We start from the raw sequence: 19,873 nt of genomic DNA on the forward strand, positions 1-19,873 counted from the left end.
GTTCTCAGTAAGAAAGACTTCCACAGGGCCAGGCCGGCTTGGACGTGGGTCGCCTGCCGGACACAGCGGTCGGCACACTGGGACACATACACGACAGCACTGCAAATGGAAGTGCCGCCGGGATCAGGCAGGTAGGCACAGGTGAGCTGAACCAGGAGCGTAGGTTCAGGGAGTAACAGAGCCTTTTGCTCTGCTCTGTGACCCTCGTTAGTAAACAAAGCTGAACGCCACCTCGAATCCAGCACAGCCTGCAGGGCCAGGGTGACGACCTCTCTCCTAGTCCAGAAATAATACAGACGGGGCTGCAAGGAAGTCACCTATTTGAACCTCCTGCGGTGACGTCAGCTGTGACATCTCTGCCAAACGTTTCTGTTAAGGGGAAGCCCCCTGATTCATACGGCTCGTCCACAGGTGACTACTGATGAGGGAACTGTTCCTGTGTGGAGCCCATTACTGCCCACCTCTATTCTCTCGGTCAGACCTTCACATCTATGTCCAGAACATCACACTTCCTTTCCTTTCTTACTTGTTTTGTTTCGTTTGGAGAGGCAGAGAGATCTCCCATCTACTCTTTCACTCTCCAAGTGCCTGCAACAGCTGGGGGCTGGGCTAGTCTGAAGCCAAGAGCTGGGATCCAGGTCTCCCACACGGGTGGCAGGAGCCCAAGTACTTGAGCCGTCACCTGCTGCCTCCCAGGTTGTTAGCAGGAAGCTGGAATGGGGAGCAGAGCTAGGACTGGGACACAGCATCTTAACCCCTGCACCAGATGCCCTCCCTAACACATGCCTTTATTGCCAGATCTGAGCTGGATGGTTCAGCTCATTTTGCACCTGTTAAAATTTCTTTATTGTGTTTCTATGCAGCAAACTGTTTTGATTTCTCAGCCCTGTGCTTTCTTAAAATGTTTCCTTTTATGTCCCCACTGGACTGCTGATGTTCGTACTGAATAGACAGTGGCAGTGACAGAGACAGAGCCACCGCCTCGCAGGATTGTGGGAGTTCATCGATTTGCACCCACGGAGTGTAGCCACCCCAGCGGGTATGGATTCGTCCAGCTGCAACCATGGCGTCACCCTCTTTGGAAATCTTGCTCACGCACTGTTATGACAGCCAAGAGCCTGAAGGAAATCCCAACACATGTTGTTTTTCAAAAGCCTTTCTCCTTCCTGAGCTCCACTAGCTAAAATTCAGTCAAAAGAATTTTGTAGTTAGTTTGAAATGAGTTATTGTTCATGATTCCACTCTGGTTTCTCTGGGTTTCCACTCCTGTTCGTTTGCTTGCTTGTTATAGAGACTCGTGAGCCAGACTTTTAATAACATTTCTGTGTGTGCATGTGTGTGTGCACACATGTATGTATGTGCCATGCGTGTGTGTGTGTGTGTAGGTTTACTAACAGTTTCTTTGGTTTGTACGGTCTGTAATATTTTCTACGTGTTGAAAATCCAGCCATTTTCTTTTTTCTGACAGCCGTATCATTTTCTCTAATTCCTCCAAGATCATTATCATTGTATTTGTAAGTTACTGCCATCCGTGTAAATTACCCCAGTCCGCGTGCTCAGGTTAGGAATGCTGGCCCTGCACGTCACTCCACGTCTGGCCACTGGCGCCGTAAGCAATAGGGTCGTGTGCATCTCCCACAGCAGGAAGTCCAGGCAGCGGTCAGCCCTGGACTGTTCGTGTGACCAAATGAAGCTTTCCCCTCATTGCTCTCCACCGTCCTCGGCCTGCAGGGCTCCTGGTTGGCCATCGTTTGTTGCAGGTTGCCTGCTGTGCTTCGGAACATCTTACCTGTCTGTGATCCAGGCAAGACAAAGAAAAGGACCTCCCTTTGTTATTTTGTAACCTTTCTTCAGAATGAGTTAGAGTCCAGGTTAGTAAGGCAAAGACTTCCCTGGAAACCGCTGGCTTTGGTGTCAGGGGCCCAGGACCGTGCCATGGGCAGCCTCCGGCCCCCAGGAAGATGGGGGAGCAATGTTTTAGCTATAAACGTTACAACACTGAATGAGACAAGAATGTTGATGAAATAGGGGAGGTGGCAGCGCAGGCTGCAAGGGGCTGGAGATGGTAATGAACGTGAAGGAGCCAAGTGCAATCGCTGTTGCACCTGTCTTCTGTTTCTCCTTGACCCGCCTCCTAGACCTTCCCCATCTTGTAACCATTCTCTATGACTGATTGATTGATCGGATCAGCTGTCAGGGTTATTCAGTGGGTGTCGGCAAAGCACCTCCTACGTCCTGGGGCCTGGGATGCAGGGAGCAGCAGGGCAGATGCACACAGCACACGTGCAGTAGGGGAGAGCATCCCACACGCTCCAGAGGAGACCCCACTTCCCTCCTGGGACCCACGATCGCGCGTCTCGGGCGGGAGAGCGCACTGTCTGCAGTGGTAGCAGTGGCTGGGAGGAGCAGCCTGGGCCCCTGGGGCTGCAGGGCCTGGTGATGGAGCTCGGCAGGGGAGGAGGCCAGCCCCTATCGCCACCACCCGCCTGCCCCCAGCCCCGCGGGGTTCTCCCAGCCCCCGCCCATCGATCCCGGCGGTGCCCTGGATCAGATCTGACAGTAATTAAAAGAGGCCCTGGGCTTTGAGCACCTTGCCGGCTGCACTGCATATTTGATTACCGTGTGGCGTTTATGCCAGACGTGAAGTCTGCCGAGTGTTTTGCGGTGATTTATGAGATCATTTGCCGGGCTCTGTAGCCAGGTGGTGCCTTGCTCAGCCGGCTGTCGGCTGTCGCTGACCCACTGCAGGTGCCACTCCCCCGGCTCCATCCGGTGGTCGGTGGCATTTCCTGCCCCCCCTGTGTTGACTGTAAGGGTGAGGTCGCTTTGCTCCTGCTGGGTCTGGTCCTGGCTGCCCGCACCCCATCTTCGCATCTTGACTCCCCCATCCTTCCCTGCTCGGCAATCAGCACTTTGCTTACAAAGGGCTCCTTAGCTGATTTCCAGACAAAGCCCTAGGCCTTTTCTCCATCCTCCCCTGGGACCCCTGGCAGTTCGGGGTCATTCCCCAGAGCTCCTGTTTGTGCGCCATCCTGGGCTTGGCACCCCTAATCGGAGACCAGCACTGAGGGAGTCCCCGGGACAAACTGGCCCTGCCTAACCATGGTGGTTGTCCTGTGTTAGGGTACATTTCCACTTGCGTTTCCCTGCATGCATACGTGTGAATTTGCACATGTCTGTGCATGCCAGCACCTGCACACGCCCCCTGCTGCCCTCCTGCACGTGTGAGACCTGTGTGTTCCCGAGGGGGGCTTGATGCCACCCGCGTCACGCTCCTGCCCATCACCCCTGTGTTTCTGCCTGGGAAGTGACTGTGTGAGGACCACGCTCTTAAATCACTCTCAGCACCGTGGCCGTGTCACAGTGGAAACATCCGTGGCCCTTCATGTCTTCACATCCACAGCCCAACTGCCAAGTTGCAGCCACAAGGTCTTAGAACGAGAGAGGGGAGGGCGGGAGGCAGGAAGGGCGAGAGAGAGGGAGAGAGATCTTCTACCCGCTGGCTTACTCCCCGAATGACGCAACAGCCAGGGCTGAGACAGGCCAAAGCCAGGAGCCGCCAGCTTCATCCAGGTCTCCCATGTGGGTGGCAGGGGCCCAGACACTTGGGCCACCTTCTGCTGCTTCCCCAGGCGCGTTAGCAGGAAGCTGGATCAGAAGTGGAGCAGCTGGGACACGAACCAGCACCCACATGGGAATGCTAGTGTTGCAGGTGGTGGCTTTACCCACTGTGCCACAGCGCCGACCCCAGCCACGGTGTCTTGGAAATGAAATGTTAGCTTGGTCAGAGAGGCCTGATAGGGAAATAGACTTGTGACTGCATCTGTTCTAACTGCCTCATCAAACTCGTCCCACTTCCCCAAATATGATCCAAAAAGACAGGTCACCAGACACTTGAGAAAAACCCAGGGAATGAATAAGAGGGACAAAAGTAGGGCAGCCCACCCTGGAGGCAACCCCGAGACGGAAGAGATGGCTATAAAAATTCTGTGTTCAGGAGGGTATTTATTGTATCCACAGAGCAAGAACTGATCGTACTTAGAAGGAGTAATCCGAGCGGGCATTTAACTTAGCGGTGAAGATGTCCGAGTCCCATATCGGAGCACCTGGATTTGGTACCCGTCTTGGGCTCCCGACTCCAGCTTCCTGCTCAAGTACTCGGCTCCCTGACCCCTGAGATCTGGAAACAGGTCCCTGAGACCTGGCTGGAATTCTTGGCTCCTGGCTTACGCCTGGCCTAGATCCAGCTGTTGCAAACATTTGAGGAGTGAACCAATGGCTGGGAGAGCCCTCTGTCTCATAAAATAATTTTTAAATGAATAATCTGAAAATCAGAGTTCTTCAAAATTAATACTACAATTGCCAATTAAAAAAAAAAAAGATCAGGTGGGTAGTTTGATTAGGATGCATGAAACCAAGCTGATTTGCCAGCAGGTTGAGGAGAAACAGTCCTCCAGTTCCGAGACACAAAAACAAAGACGCACGATTTGAGGACAGGCACACAGGCGTGTATATGGAGCCAACTGATGACCCACACCGCCCAGTGAGCATAGGCAGAGCCTACAAACGAAACGAATGTGGCACACAGAAGGGGAAGTTGATATACAGGAGAGCTGGCATCGCAGATACCATAGGGGTCCTCTTAGGAGAGCCACCAGGGGTGGTCACAGGGACAGGAAGTGGAAGGGAGGTCCCCAGGGGCTGAGACCTGGGGGCTGGAGCTTGTTCTGTGGGTCTCAGTCTCGCAGAATGGGGAGTTCTGGAGGTGGGGGGTGGTGATGGTTCCACAACAAGGCAGCCACTGAATCGCACTTACATGTGGTTAGCCCGGTCTGTTTGATGTGTATTCTACCACAATTAAAAGTTATATGGGAGAATTGAAGAGAGGGAAGGAAAGTGGGAGAGAATCCGATTAAAACCCAGAAGACAGGAAGAAGGCCAACAAGCTCCGTGAGAGAAGCCTTGATTCCGGGGACCATCTTTATAAATAGTCCAGGGCCTCGGGGGCTGTTTGTTCTCTTCTTCTCTTTTTCCGATAGCAACCCGATTGTGTAGAAAATAATGTGCTATCACCCCAGTGCTGTGAGTTCACGTTTGATGTGGGTTTCATTTTCACGAATCGGCCTGTGCGTGAAGCAGGTGCGAGACAGCTACAGAGCAGTGTCAAACGCCGTGACTTGGGTGGACGGAAGGTGGAGAGGAAGCGGACGTGGGAAGAGGGCGTGCCACACTCCCCAGCGTCTGTAAGAACTCCACCGGGTGAGGCCGCTCAGGGAGGAGCCACGGTGTCACCGACACACTGGCTAAGCCACGGTGGCAATAAGGAGCAAGGTGTCAATACCCATTTGTGTCCAGCAGAGAACTGAAAGTCTGAGACGGTTTAAATAAAAAATAAATAAATAAATAAAAAAAAGACCTCTTGGGTGAGCTAGGGGTGGGCTATGGAGATAGGGAATTTTATCACTTTAGACTTTCTGAGCACTTTTATCTGTTAATTTTTTGCCATGTGTGGGTACATTGCTTTGGTTATGAAGTAGTAGGTAGTACCATTCAGCATGATGATTGTTTTATTTTCACAACTAAAAAGAACCACTTTGAGGTGTATAAAAACTGCAATGCAGAGTTCAAACAGAGGGGGGCGCTAACAGCTTCGGGAGGTGGAGATGGGGCCAGTGAGGCTGTGCACAGAGGAGGAGACCCTCCTCCCGGGGTTGTGGAATGGAACCGTCCACATGGAAAACCCGGAACAGCGCCCAGGCACATCCTCACCGCTAGCCGGGATGCCCATGGCACCCTGAATTCTGACCGCAAATTCCCAGGCTGGTTGTGCGCTTGGTGCCACCCAGAGAGCCTCGCCAGGAAACACCGGGGCGGTTCCAGCTCAGCACCGCAGGCCCTGTCTTCCCTGCTGTTTCCCCTTTCAATGAGCTCATGCCGCTGTGCCAGCCTCTCGGGCAGCGTCTTGGTGTGACCGTCATGCCAGGACCCCTGGGGCCCGCCGCGAGGTTCACGGTGGCAGCGCCAGGGACCTAGAAGACAAGTAGTTCTAGTTTTCCTCTGTTGACCTCCTAGTGAAATCCCGCCGCTTGTTGGAGAAAGTGCCCCTGCCTGCATAGGTGCCCTGTGTGGCCCTGCCCCCCACCTCTGCGTAGCAGCTCCCAGCCTGCAGGTTCCTCTGCTGCCTGGGTTCCAGGGAGCCAGACCCAAGGCGTGATAAATGAACCTGTGTCTTAGGTCATTCATCATCTGGAAAGAACTGCCAGCGTCTAATTGTATTCAAGGATCCTCCGAGGGGATTAAGAGCAATCCTCTCTTCTCATTTTCTGTAGGCTGTCCAGACCGCACAGCCGACAAAGACATAAATAAGCCCCCCCTCCCACCTCCAGCGGTGCCCCGTATGCAAGCGCGTCTGAGAGCTGGCTGGGCCCCCCCGGAGCCGGCACGGTGGTGCTGTAGGAGCAGCTCCAAGCCCCTGCGCGGCCTCTCCTTCCCTTTGGCCAGGCAGCCCCGTCCGACGGGGCCTCGCGGTGCGGCACCTGTTCATGGGAAATGAGCAGAGGGGTCCAGGGACCGGCTGCCCCCACCTCCCGAAGGCCGCACAGTCCTCTGCACAGCACAGTTCTCAGTGTGACGGTTGATGGCCAAGGCGGGCAGCACGGGCGACACCAGCATGCTGCATGGGGGCGGACACCTGACTCCCCCGCCCCCTGGCTGTGCCTCGCGCCAGGACTCCACCGTCTTTCCATGTCAAGGAGTTCTCTGTCTTTGCCTTTTCGTTTCTAAGTTTATTTTTTTTTCAAGGGCAGAGTTGGAGAGAGAGAGATTTTCCTTCTGCTGGTTCACTCCCCAAATGGCTGCAATGGCCGGGGCTGGGCCAGGGCTGAAGCCAGGAGCCAGGAGCTTCTTCCCAGGCTCCTGTGTAGGTGGCAGGGGTCCAAGCACTTGGGCTGTCTTTGGCCATTTTACCAGGTGCATTAGCAGGGAGCTGGATCAGAAGTGGAGCAACCTGGATCCGAACCTGGCGAGGCGTGGCTTAACGCGCTGTGGCACAGTGGCAGCCCCGTGTGTCAAGCCGGTGAGAAGCTGGGCTTATGGGGTCCATGTCTGCATGTGCAGCTTTGGGTACTTTCTTTTCTTTTTTGACAGGCAGAGTTAGTGAGAGAGAGAGAGAGAGAGAAAGGTCTTCCTTCCGTTGGTTCACTTCCCAAATGGCTGCAATGGCCGGGGCTGGGCCAGGGCTGAAGCCAAGAGCCGGGAGCTTCCTCCCAGGCTCCCGCGTGGGTGGCAGGGAGCTGGTTGGAAAAGGAGCAGCTGAGACACGAACCAGTGTCCACATGGGCTGCCAGCACTGCTGGCCCCCTTTGCTTCTGGTCAGTTCCAGGGGCTGGTGTGGTGCTCCTGGGGCTGGTGTGGTGCAGTGAGTCAGGTGGCACTCTGCATGCCATACGAGCGCCAATCTGATCCCAGCTGCTCCACTTCTGATCCAGCTCCCTGCTAATGCGCCTGTGAAGGCAGCAGAAGATGGCCCAAATGTTTGGAGCCCTGCCACCCGTGTGGGAGACACAGATAAAGTTCCTGGCTCCTGGCTTCGGCCTGGCCCAGCCCCTGGCTTTTGGTGAGTGAACCAGCAGATGTAAGAGTTCTCTCTCTGTCACTCTTACAAATAAATAAAATTAATTTTAGCAAGCAAACAAACAAAAACTAAGCACCCCTGTCATGAAATCGGGACGGAGGGAATGTTAGTTTCCTGATTGGATAAGTACACGGTGCACACAGACATGTACTGAGAGGTCGCACTCTACTGCATAAATGTGCACTCTTGCTCAAAAATATTTTTAAAAAATCAATAAACTTTTACAAAATAAGAAACCAACAGCTGCCTGGGCTCCACGTGGCAGACGGGTTGAGGTCCTGGCTGGCCCTGGGCCGTGCAGAGTTGGTGCTTTAGATCCAGGGCAAGGCCGAGTGTGGCCAAGAGTGACCAAGGGGAGAGGGCCACGGCCAGAGCGAGAGTCTTGGTGCATGGCCCGGCTCAGCTGGGCATTTTCTGTACCAGCAGAATCAATGTCTCTCTTCCCTCCTCTCCCTCTCCCTCTCCCCGTCCCCCTCCTCCTCCCTCTCTCTCTCCCTCTCCCCCTTCCTCTCCCTCTCCCTCTCTCTCTCCTCCCTCCCTCTGCATCTCCCCCCTTCCTCTCCCCCCTCCCTCCCTCCTTGAAGAACACAGAGATGTGATCTTTGCGTGGTTGTTGAAATCAAAAGCGAGTTGAAATTGACCCTGGGATGTGGGAGTTTAACAAGAGGCCTTCCCCTGAGACTTTATCACTGTCCTGCGGACTGGGGACGCCTCCTTCCCCGCCGTCCACTGCCATCGGCTGCCTCTCGGGGAGGAGCAGCACTGCAGGGCAGCATTCTCTGACTCTGTCCCTGTGTGTGTGTGGGGGGGCCCAACGTGAGCCCCAGGAACATGCCCCATAGCACCCTGGGAAATAGCGGGAAGTGGTCAGTTTCCCGAGGATTCACCTCCAAGTGTCTTCCATTACCCACATCTGGTCTTGAACTCCTAAGACCTGACTATTGGTAGGAATTGGAGTTAAATTCGGCTCTCCTTTCCCTCTTTCCCGCACTTAGCTGTGCCAGCTAAGTACTGCTGCCAGTACCAGCAGCCGGGTTAGGCACTGCCCTAGAGAAGTCTCCCAACGATGACTTCCGTCCTTGGTGCCTCACTGGGTTCATTGGGGGACTCCGCGGCAGCAGCTGGCTGTCGCTGCTGACGTTTCCTTGGTAAACGGGCGATCTGATCAGGGTTGCTGCCTTCTCTGATCTCACTCCCTCCCTCCCTGCCGGGCATCTGCAGCCACAGACAGGCCAGGCCGGGTTAGCAGCGCCACACGGTCTTGCCCGGAAACCCAGACCAGGGTGTCTGTGGAACCAGCAGCCCTGGCCTGTCCCGGCTGAAGCCAGATCCATCAGCAGCAGTGGACAGCACCAGGCCTTATGGCCAAGAACCCGCTCCCGCAGTGTGGTGTGACATCGCCCCTCACCTGGCATGCTGTCCCTCTCCCAGCAGACTGACAGCTCCCAGGCGGGCAGGGAAGGGACCCAAGCTGTCTGCCCAGCACCCCCCGCCCAGAAGGTTCTGGATGCAGTGCGGGTGGGCATACCCCCACCCACCGGAGCCCCAAACATAGTCCCTTCCAGCAACACATGTTCCAGCATGGTTACTTTTCTTTTTTCTCTCCTCCCCTCCCCTCCCCTCCCCTCCCCTCTCCTCACCTCTCCTCACCTCTCCTCTGCTCTCCTCCCCTCTCCTCTCCTTTTCTAAAGGTTTATTTATTTATTGAAGAGGTAGAGTTACAGACAGAGATGGAAAGACAGACTTCCACTGGTTCACTCCCCAAATGCCCACAATGGCTGGAGCTGGGCCAATCTGGAGCCAGGAGCTTCCTCTGGGTCTCCCACACAGGTGCAGGGGCCCAAGGTGGATTGGAAATGGAGCAGCCAGGATACGAGCCGGTGCCCATGTGGGATGCCGGCACCGCAGGTGGAGGCTTAGCCCACTGTGCCACAGCACCAGCCTCAACCATGGTCACTTTTCTTTGACTGCATGACTGGCTAGCACCTGGGAACCACAAGTGGGTGCGCAGCCATGCTTCTTACATATGAACCTGTATTGCCTGTGGAAGCATCAGGTGGCTGGAAGGGACATGGTGAGCCCTCCCACCGCCCGTCCTCCCCAGCCCACCCTCCCTCCCCATCACAGTCGTCCCTGGCCGGGGAGTATCTCACCCTCCTGCACTGGGCGGGATGCTCAGCCCTTTCTTCAGTGACTTGCTCACGTGTTTCAAAGTCCTCCCAGCCTCAGGACAGTTCTTTTCCTCAGCCCAGACCCCTCTGGCTGCAATGTAAGTCCCTTTAGCTGCCCCTCCGTGCCCAGTGGAGATGAGGGTGACGGAGCCGTCCCATTGCACGTCACTGCTCCTCCCTTGGGACTTGGTGATGGTGGCGTTGCTGGGGGTGGTTGCAGAGGCCTTGTTCCGTATGTGTGACGCCTTCACAGGATGGTAGCTGCTGTCTGCATGTTAATTTATCTCCACGAGAAAAGCTATCACATCACCCCTCATTTCCTGCATGGCCTTTGGGTTGACATTTTCTAGACTGCTCTCGGCTATAACTTGTGGAACCGGTCCCAGGAGCGCTTAAACCAGAGGCCGGGCTGGAGGACGGGTGGTGTGTGGCAGGGAGACCGCGTGGCACCCACATAGCTGCCATGAGATACAAAAGGCTGGGGGCACAGGCACAGGACCCAGAGCTTTGAGGCGTCCGTGCGCCCCCTGGGGGTCGCCTGTGGGAATGCCACCCAGGAGGACCGTACTCCGGAGCAGAGACCTCAGTGGAGTGCAGAACGCAGGGAGTGAGAGCCCCACCACCTCCAGCCCGGGTCTGACCACCCTGGGCAGCCATGTTCTGGCTCCAAAACCCCTCCCAGGCTGACATTGCTTGGAAACCGTGGGCCCCGCGGCCCCGGGAGCAGAGCCGGCCGGACAGGAAGAGAACGCTGACCCGAAAGCAGCTCCCACTGAGCCGTTGCTGCCCTGATGGGGCTCCAGCTGAGCCGAAATGCTCGCCCTTTTCCATTTACCCAGGCTGCAGCGCGGATATGGCTGGAGTGTGCCCTGGGGCTTCCTGTGTTTTTAAAATCCAATTCCCATCAAATCATTAAGAGGGTGGAAACTCAATCTATGGTGTGCAGAGGAGGGGCCGGTGGGGAGCGATTACAGTGAGATAAGGCCATGGAGGGGTCTGGGGGTGGAGCCCCATGTGACTGAGCCCTGGTGGCTTAATAAGAAGCAGAGACCAGATACACAGACAGACATAGACACAGAGACACGTGCACATACAGAGACACACAGGCACAGACACACACACAGACACATGCACACACACGGAGATACATGCACACACAGAGAGAGACACACATGTCTCCTGCCATGTGATGCTCTGGGCTGCCTTTGAGGTTCTGCCAACAACAAGGCTGCCCCAGACGAGGCCGGGATCCAGGGGATGCTACTGGCCTCTAGTATATAAAGGCCAGGGGTAGGCCAAGCACCCCCTACTGCCCAGGGCAGGCCCCCACAGTGAAGCGCCAGCAGTGAGAGACCGGCTCTGGGCGTGTCGGGTGTACAGCCATCCTGGAAGCCGAGCAAGGGTCTTCCATTTCACAAGAACCTGCAAGGGACACAGCAGGAGCCGGGCCCGGGTCTCTGAAGCCCGCGACACCCCTTTTCTACGAGGGGGCTGGGGAGAGAGGCAGACATGGGCGGGATGGGGCAGAGGAACCGGAGGGGCGGCCTCTGCTGTAGCGTGGGTTTGCAGGCTCCTCCTACTGACCGTGCCTCGCTGGGTCCCACGGCCTGTCCAGGGTTGGCAGGCAGCCACTTTTCCTTCTCTGGGCACCTGAGTTAGCGGCGCCTTGTCCCAGTTCCCTCCCCAGCGTGTGCTGTCAGCTAACACGTGGAGTAGGAGCCCGGTTTCACTGCGTCTCCTCCTTACCCACCATCTGACCTTCAGCGTCCGCCTCAGTGCCCTTACTGACACTGTGTGTGTGTGTGTGTGTGTGTGTGTCGCCGGCCCAGGCTTCTCATTGGCTTAGCCCTCAGGTGCCTGCCTTCCCCTCACTCGGGCACAGTGACAAATCCACTCTCCTCTCTTCTCCACAGGTAGCTCCCTGGGGGTGGGGGGTGGGAGACTGGGCTGGCCTCCTCTGACTGCGGTGGGTGCTTTCTGAGGTCAGGGGCTGTGGGTCCCTCCCCCAGCCCCATTCCAGGAGCTGGGAGAACAGAGGGGAGGATTGCTCTTTTTTTTTTTTTTTTTTGATAGGCAGTTAGACAGTGAGAGAGAGAAAGGACTTCCTTTCCATTGGTTTACTCCCCAAGTGGCTGCTGTGGCCGTTGCACCGCACTGATCCGAAGGCAGGAGCCAGGTGCTTCTCCTGGTCTCCCATGGGGTGCAGGGCCCAAGCACTTGGGCCATCCTCCACTGCCCTCCCTGGCCACAGCAGAGAGCTGGACTGGAAGAGGGGCAACCGGGACAGAATCCGGCACCCCGACCAGGACTAGAACCCGGTGTGCCGGCGCCGCAGGTGGAGGATTAGCCTAGTGAGCCGCGGCGCCGGCCCTGGATTGCTCATTTGCAAGCCACCCTTGGGGCAGAATGTTCGCCCCAGTTCTTGGTGAGCCAGAGGGAGGAGGCCTTCCCCTGCTGCTTCAGGGCGCCCAAGTCAGATGCCATCAGTTACGGCCCCCCGGGGTCCCCTCCTCCCCTTTCAGCCCACTGGGCAGCAGAAGGCCCTTGGGGAAGGACAAGAGGCCGGGCAGCAGGTTCAAGGCCCAGCTCCGAGTCTCCGCAGCTGTGTCACTTAGGGCCCCGACCTCCCAGAGCTGTGGTGAGCATTTATCTACATCAAAGGCCTGGGCTGTGCGGTAAATCTCTGCCGGAGCTGGTTTTGCTAATGAACAGAGGCGTGCACCGGGCCCCACTAGCTTTTGCCCTCCAATGATTCATTAGTGGGAAAATTCTAACAAAAGAGCTGACCAGCTGTTGTTTACAGTTTTTTTTAAATATTTATTTTTATTTATTTGAAAGATGGAGCTACAGAGAGAGGTAGAGACAGAGAAAGGTCCTCCACCCTCTTGCTCACTCCCCAGATGCGCCAACCTGAAGCCAGGGGCCAGGAGCCTCCTCCGGGTCTCCCACGTGGGTTCAGGGAACCACGGACCCGGGCCATCTTCCACCGCCTTCCCAAGCCGCAGCAGAGAGCTGGATCTGGTGATCATATGGGATGCCGGCACCCCAGGCCAGGGCCTTAACTCGCTGGGCCACAGTGCTGGCCCTTGTTTAGGGTTTTAAAAAGTGATTTTTTTCCCCCACGGGAACAAAGGGATCTGTACCTCTGGTGTCAGGTTGGGGGTCATCAAATTCTGCAAATGGCCGGCTAGGGTCCATTTTACGTTTTCAGGTCACCACTGTTTCACCTGTCACCACTGTTCAATTCTGCTGGGATGCTACATACCTCGCCACACACGGTTTGTCAATGAGCGAAACCACGTGTCGATAAAACTTTCTCCCGACATTAAAATTTGCATTGTTCTGTGTTTTTCTTGTGAAGTATTGTTCTATCATTGGTTTCTTTTTTTAAAAAATCTTAAAATATTTTTAAAGAATTATTCTTGGCTCTCAGGCCACACACACACACACACACACACACACACAGGCCATGCATGGGCTGGATGTAGAGACGCCACTTTAGCCCCCGTGAGGTCGATTTCCTGTTACTGGAAGCCTCCAGCGATGTTCCGTGATGCTGCTCGTTGGGAGACGATTCCTAAACCCTCCTGCTCATGTCTGTCTTCCAGAGGGTCTTGCCGTCGGCGTTGGATTTGGAGCTGTAGAGAAGACAGCGTCTGCCACCTTCGAGAGTGCCAGGTAAGCCAGCGCCAGGGCTCGTGGCCGGGGTGCCGGGGTGCCGAGGTCAGGCGAAGCTGGAACGTGACAGAGGCATCCACTCCCAGAAGCGGCTTTGCACTGCGGCGGCGTCGGAGCTGTCTCTGGGGAACCCAGGTTGACGCAGGCACACGCTGTATCCTAAGCCCTTGGCATGTGTGAGGGCTGATGGTGGGGGCCATCTGACTGGTCCCTCCCCTGTCCACCTGCTCCCTGGAGACCCCTGCGGGCTTCTCATCCTCCGGCCCCTCCTCTAGTGTTGACGATCTCGGTCTATCGGGAGAGCCTCCTCCCTCCTCCTGCAGCACACCCACCCCGGGAATCCTACACTCTCGAGCCTGAATCTGCTGTCTTTCTCCTGGCCATGCCCAAGTCCATGTCCGGCCTCCGCTTCTCTCCGGAACGTCCTCCTGCGGTTCTGGCTCGCTCCCTGCTGCCTCCACGTTGATGTTTCTCTCAGGGTCCTCCCCCTCAGCATTCCCCCGTGGGGCTTGCTGTCCCCATCAGTGGCCTGGCAGAGCCTGGACCTCCTCCGGGGTTCCCTTGCCCACAGGGGACCCAGCCAGAATGCTGTGGTCTGCATGGCCGGTTAGCTCTTGCCTCCTCTGTTACCTTGCGTTACTACAACAACGGACCCGAGGCGTCTGCCTTGCAAAGAGCAAAGCCGTATTGAGCTCACGGCTTGGGAGTTTCAGACCAAGATTGAGGGGGCCCAGGAGTCGGGCCTCTGGTGAGGGTGCCGGATGGCATCACGTGGTGGCATCTAGGAACAAATGGCCACTTTGCAAACAACAGCAGAGAGAGGATGCGTAAGACCAAACTCAGACTCTTTAACAACCCTCCCCCAGGACTCGCTTCCAAGGGGAGCACCTCCCACCAAGGTTTCCACTGCTTCCCAACAGCGCCTCCCTGGGCACCAAGTCTTTAGCGACAGTGCACCTTTGTGGGCTGCTCAGGCCAGTACTTAAGCCATAGCACCCCCCGTAGACACTCAGCCCTGGGAACTCCTCCTCTCGCTGGCTTCTGTGGCGTTCAGCAGGGCCTCGATGCGGGTCCAGCCCCAGGATCTCATGATGCCCCTCAGTTGCCATGGAGATGGGCGCTACATGGATCCCCCACTGGCCCCACGATGCCGTGAGTCCTGTGGCCTCCAGGCCAGAGTTCAACAGGACAGAGCCCTCTATCCAAGGGTGGCAGACCGGGAGTCCTCCAGGGAACCGAGGGGCCAAACCAAAGAGCAGAGACCATCTCGTGCGGATGGCTGGGAGTGGTGGGCCGGAGGCGAGTTCCCAGTGGCACACGCGCTGTCTAGAGGCACATGAGCTCAGTTACGTAAAAGCATAACTCGGATGAGATGGCTCGCGGACCCCTGGCTCATCACCCCTGCTTCTCGCTACTTCTGCGAACTGCTGTTCTCCCAAGCATTTCCACCCCCTCCTGTGGCGACCGGCCCTGTGTCTGTTGGCCGTGGCAGTAACTGGCTTCTCCCCCATTGCCTTTCCGCCCTTCCCTGGCTTTGAACTTGCAGGGGCCTCTCTTTGCTCCCCACCTCCGAGGACTGTGTCGGAGCCACCCCTTGGTCCATTTTCCCAGAGGTGGGGCACGTTCAAAGTGGTCGTTGCCAGGCAGGGGCTCCCGGGGCTGGTGGTGCGAGGCATGGCTGCCTCATGAAACCCAAAACGTGGGGGAGGGGGCTGGCAGGGTCTGGGCTGAAAGGCCTTCCACCACCAGCTCCCCTGCCCATCTCTTCACTCGTTATCTCCAGCAGCCTCGTTAAAAAGCAGCGCCTGTTGTGCAGAATCAAATGAGACGGCAGATGGGGGAGGAAGGGCCTTTAGATTGTAGGAAATGTCACCGAAAGCCAGGGCTCGTTATGACTCAACACAGCCCGCAGACTGCCCCGCCAGCGTGGGCCGTGGGGAGGGGGCTGGCTCCCGGCCCCTCGGCGGAGTTGTATGATCTTGACTTCATTAGAGCATGAGAAACTACCGAGTGGAGCCGCGTCCGGGGCGGTGAGGCGCCCAGAGGCGCCGACCTCCTGAGCACTCAAAGGCCAGGTCCTCCCAGGGCACAGCGAGCCGCGCACGCCGCGGAAGGTCCATGCCTGCAAGTGGTAGCCTTGCCCTGGGCGTAGCCCTCACAGGCCAGGCCCTGTCTGGTGGCACCACGTCCCCCATGACATCTCCGTGTCGGCTCCTGTCTCCCTCTCTGCTGTCACCCGCACCTTCTGCTAATCTTTCTAAGCGTTTCCCAAGAAAGCAGAGCAAAGATGCCTTCCACCGTGGCTCCTGCCTCCTCTCCACCAAGCAGCCTTGTCTGCGTGATCTCAACGCCCCTCCGCCCCCTGCCCCGCCACAGGATCTTCTCCCTGGGATCGGGGTGGGGCAGCTGGACTTGATCTTCTCTGGCCCCTGGAGACCCTCTGCGCTGCAGGCATCACCAGGGGCTTCTCACAGGCCACATGCCACTGAGTGTCGGGGCGGAGCTGTTGGAGCTGGGCCACCATCGTCACCGTGTCTGCTGGGGCGAGGAGAGAACGCTCCCTGGAGCAGCCCCCGCCCTTCAGCCTGTTGCACTGCTTAGAAACCCACCCACCGTTCGTGCCCTGAGTTCTTCCCTTCCGAACACCCCTGGCCGCACCCTCGAGTGGCAGATGCAGAAGCAGGGCTTCTTAGCGCCGTCTGCCTTTGGCTTATGCTACCGTCTGAGTCTCGTGGGAAGGTGGAGACCAGAAGGCCATGGGAAGTGAGACCTTCCTGCTCGGTAGCCCAGAGGGGCAGGGCCTTGAGGTGGAGGCTGGACTGGCAGAGTGCAGAATGCCTGGGCAGCTCAGTGGTCAGCGCTGGCGTCGTAGCTGTTTGTACAGTGAGGTCGGGGGATGTGGCTTGCGGTTGTCTGTCCACACTGGGGCTTTTGAATCAGCGTCGGTGCCTGTGTGTAGGGTCCAGAGAGGCGGACCCTGCACACGTAGGAAAAAAGATGCTCTGGTGTCTAATCCAAGATGGTGTCTTGCCTTCGGTTAATTTCCATCTGCAACCCCAGGAGGAAACTTGCTCCATGTGTAGTGTTAAATCCACCCCCACTTTTTAGGGGGGAGGGGAGAGAGAAGGCAATCAGAGTGTAACATGATTGAAGTGGAATTAGAGGGTGACGGGCAGTCGTGTTGAATGGGCTGCAGGTGCAGTCTTGTTGTCCCCAGGACTGGGAGTCGGGCAGGCAGCAGGGTCCACTCTGCTGAGGCAGAGCACCAAGCAGAGGGACTGTGCCCCTGCCCCCTGCCTGCTTGGCCTCTCCTCTCCCAAACTCAGCCAGAGCTTTGCATAGGAGTGCAAATGGTTAGCTTCCTTCCAAGCCATCTTCATCTCCGTGTGTTGGTTCAGTAGCGGGTGCTGCCATGTGCCCCATCACCGTAGACAACACCGGGGTGTGTGTGACGTAAACTCCCAAGAAATGGAAGCTCTGTCCCAACAATGACATGGAGAACTCAGCCAACATGGACGTCTCATGGCAGACAAACGCAGAAACCAAAACGTCGTAGCCAAGGACTAAGATAAAGTTACCAGATGCCAGCAGTAAAGGCAGGAACCGGAGGTAGAGTGGCAAGTGGGTTTGCATCGTCCTCTAAGGCCAATGGATACAGTAAAACAACATGAGAACGACATCAGGAAAACCCAAAGTGAGGAGCCAGTCACCTGACCAGTGCTCCTGCAAACTCCCAGGGTTGTCGAACCACAAGGGAAGTGTGATAAGCTCACGGAGCAGAGGCAGCTGAGGAGACTGAAGGTGTCGCGCCGTCCTGGATGAGACACTGGAACAGAAGAGGCTCTGGGGGAAACAGCTGAGCTCTGAGTGTACTGTGGAGCGTGGTTCACAGTAGTACACCAATAAGGGTCCCCTAGTTGTGACAAAATGTGCCATGGTGTGTAAAATGGTCACAGTAGGAGGAGCTGGGTGCAGGGTATACAGGGACTATCTACTGGCTTCTACACACTGAAAGCTAATCGAAAATAAAGGTGTTTAAATAAAACTCATCCAAAGTTTTTTTTTTTAATATATGGCTGCAAAGTGAGAATGTTTCTAATATTTAATATGATAGGAACTATAACAGTAAAATATAATAGCCTTGTAAAAGAACAGGCATATTTGAAAAAAGAACCACATAGAACTTTTAAAAATAATAAAAAAAAAACACAGATAAATGAAACTGTAGGACAGTTAACTGATTGGATACGACTGAAGGTAGAATTCATGGAGTGGATGATAGATCAGAGGAAATCACCTAGACCACGGCACAGAAGAGTAAAGAGATGGAAGCTATGACGGATAAACGGAGACAGAAAACGGAACAGAAGGCTGAGTTCTGTCAGAGCAGTCACCCAGGAGAGGCCAAGAAGGATGGAGAGAAGATCGAAGAGTAAGAGATGAGACTTTCCAGGGGTGGGAAGAGCCGTGCGTCTGCAGATGGAAATGGTACACAGTGAAACACTGTTACGATGATTGAACCCTAATACAGGCGCTGCTTACCTGTCGGGGAACTGTGCCCAAGAGAAAGTCTGCGAAGAGACCGATGCCCTGCACACTGGTGACAGAACCCTGGAAGACTTCTCTGCTCTGATACGAGACACAGAAACGCGGCCTTCAGAGCATCACTCCGGCATAGCAGCTGGCAAAACTTCCGAGTTCCCGATGGCTCGCAGGCCGTATGGCCCCTGTGGCAGCTACTGGACTCTCTGGAAGGGCCACGGTGGCCACGGACAACACATCAACAAGTGGCCGTGGCTATGCCTCGCTGCAGGCCACTTACAAACACAGGCGGTGGGGCCCTGGGCTGTGGTTTGCCCAGCCCTGGTCTGTTGGTTGAGTTGAAGTTTTTGCCAAGAGCGAATCTGGGTGGCCCGGTCCACTACACAAATAAACCCTTGCTACAGGATCTGTGTGGAAGGTGTACCAGGGAGATGGGGAAAAGAGGGTGTTGATAAAAAATGCTAATAAATAAAGAGACCCCTGAGGGAGCATCGTTTTTGACCAAGCACCCGCGTGTGGGGTTCCCAGAATGGATGAGTGAGCTGTGCTCTGGAGAGAGAGTAAATACCCCAGGATCAATACCTCTCCGACCACAGTGTCTGACCGCGACGTGCTGTAATTGAAAATCAATGACAGAAAAGACAGCCAAAAGAATTCGTTAAGCCGGCAGTTAAACTTGTCAGCAGCCTGCGTTAGTAAGCGGTAGGAGCCAGGCTGTCCAAGAGTCCCTTGGAAGAAGGGCGGACTGTGTGCTGCGCTGAGGGAGCGTGGAAGGTGGCCGGCTCAACGTGTGGAGACGGGAGGGCCACGCGGTGCCAAGACAGGTCCCAGGGAGAGAGGTGACAGGTGGAACTCCCGCCTGCTTTGTGGGAGGGAAGGCAGAGGATTGGCTGGACGGAGGGCATTAAGAGGTTGGCCGCTCAGGAGGGTATAACTCAGGAGGTAATTTAAGCGTTCATCTGGCTACTGGCTACGGTGGGATAATTTGGGGATAGACAGATGGATCTGAAGAATTCAGTGATAACCAAAATATTCATCCACCTCCTATCACTGTGTATCAGTAGTGAGGAAGAGAAGGAAATTTGTGATGTCAATGGCAATGAGAAGTAACTGATCAGAGGAAGAACTTTTATTTTAAAGACTTATTTATTTGAAAGGCAGAGAGACAGAGACAGAGAGAGAGAGAGAGAGACATAGAGAGAGAGAGGTCTTTCATCTGCTAGTTTACTGCCCAAATGGCTACAGCAACCGTGTCTGGGCCAGGCCAAAGCCGGGAGCCTAGAACTCCATGTAGGTCTCCCACGGGGGTGGCAGGGGCCCAGCACTTGGGCCATCTTCTGCTGCTTTTCCAGCTGCATTAGCAGGGAGCTGGATCAGAAGCTGAGCAGCTGGGACTTGAACTTGGGATGCTGGTGTCCTCAGCAGTGATTTAACCTGCTGTACCACAACACCCGCCCCTCAGTGGGAGAGCTGTTAAGTGCATTTGCCACCTGGTTCTGCTATTATAGAAGGGAGAATACAAGTTCGATGACAAGGAGACGTGGGTAACTTTTGTGTTGCCGTGGCTGGGCTGAGAGGAAAGAAAAGTTGGATGGGGGAAAGAATTACCAGCACAGGTCTGGGGCAGCGACACGGTGGTCCATGACCTCGCATGGTTTGAGTTAACGATGTTCCGACTTTTAAGATGTCGTGGAAACAATAAACGTTCATTAGGAACTGTACTTGGGATTTTGATGGACCTCTCCCCGGCCGGCGCTAGGCGGATGAGCCCTCTCGTGGCGCTGGACAGTAGCAGTGAGCTGCTGACCCCAAGGGGAAGTGGGCGGTCTTCCAGGGGCCGCCGTGGTGC

At 55.8% G+C, this 19,873-nt stretch overlaps 1 protein-coding gene across 15 annotated transcripts in view; it reads left to right on the forward strand.

The window, feature by feature from the left end:
* Positions 1 to 19,873, forward strand: part of SLC39A11 (solute carrier family 39 member 11) — a 443,645-nt gene that overhangs the window by 359,815 nt on the left and 63,957 nt on the right. For all 15 annotated transcript variants that reach the window (XM_089317655.1, XM_051825151.3, XM_089317648.1 and 12 more), the window contains one exon: positions 13,413 to 13,482. In XM_089317655.1, the coding sequence (XP_089173781.1) occupies positions 13,413 to 13,482 (70 nt within the window). The remainder of the gene's footprint in view (positions 1 to 13,412; positions 13,483 to 19,873) is intronic.

The sequence above is a fragment of the Oryctolagus cuniculus genome, chromosome 17 (assembly GCF_051225735.1).
Source record: "Oryctolagus cuniculus isolate XC-2025 breed Fujian yellow rabbit chromosome 17, ASM5122573v1, whole genome shotgun sequence".
NCBI lineage: Eukaryota > Metazoa > Chordata > Mammalia > Lagomorpha > Leporidae > Oryctolagus > Oryctolagus cuniculus.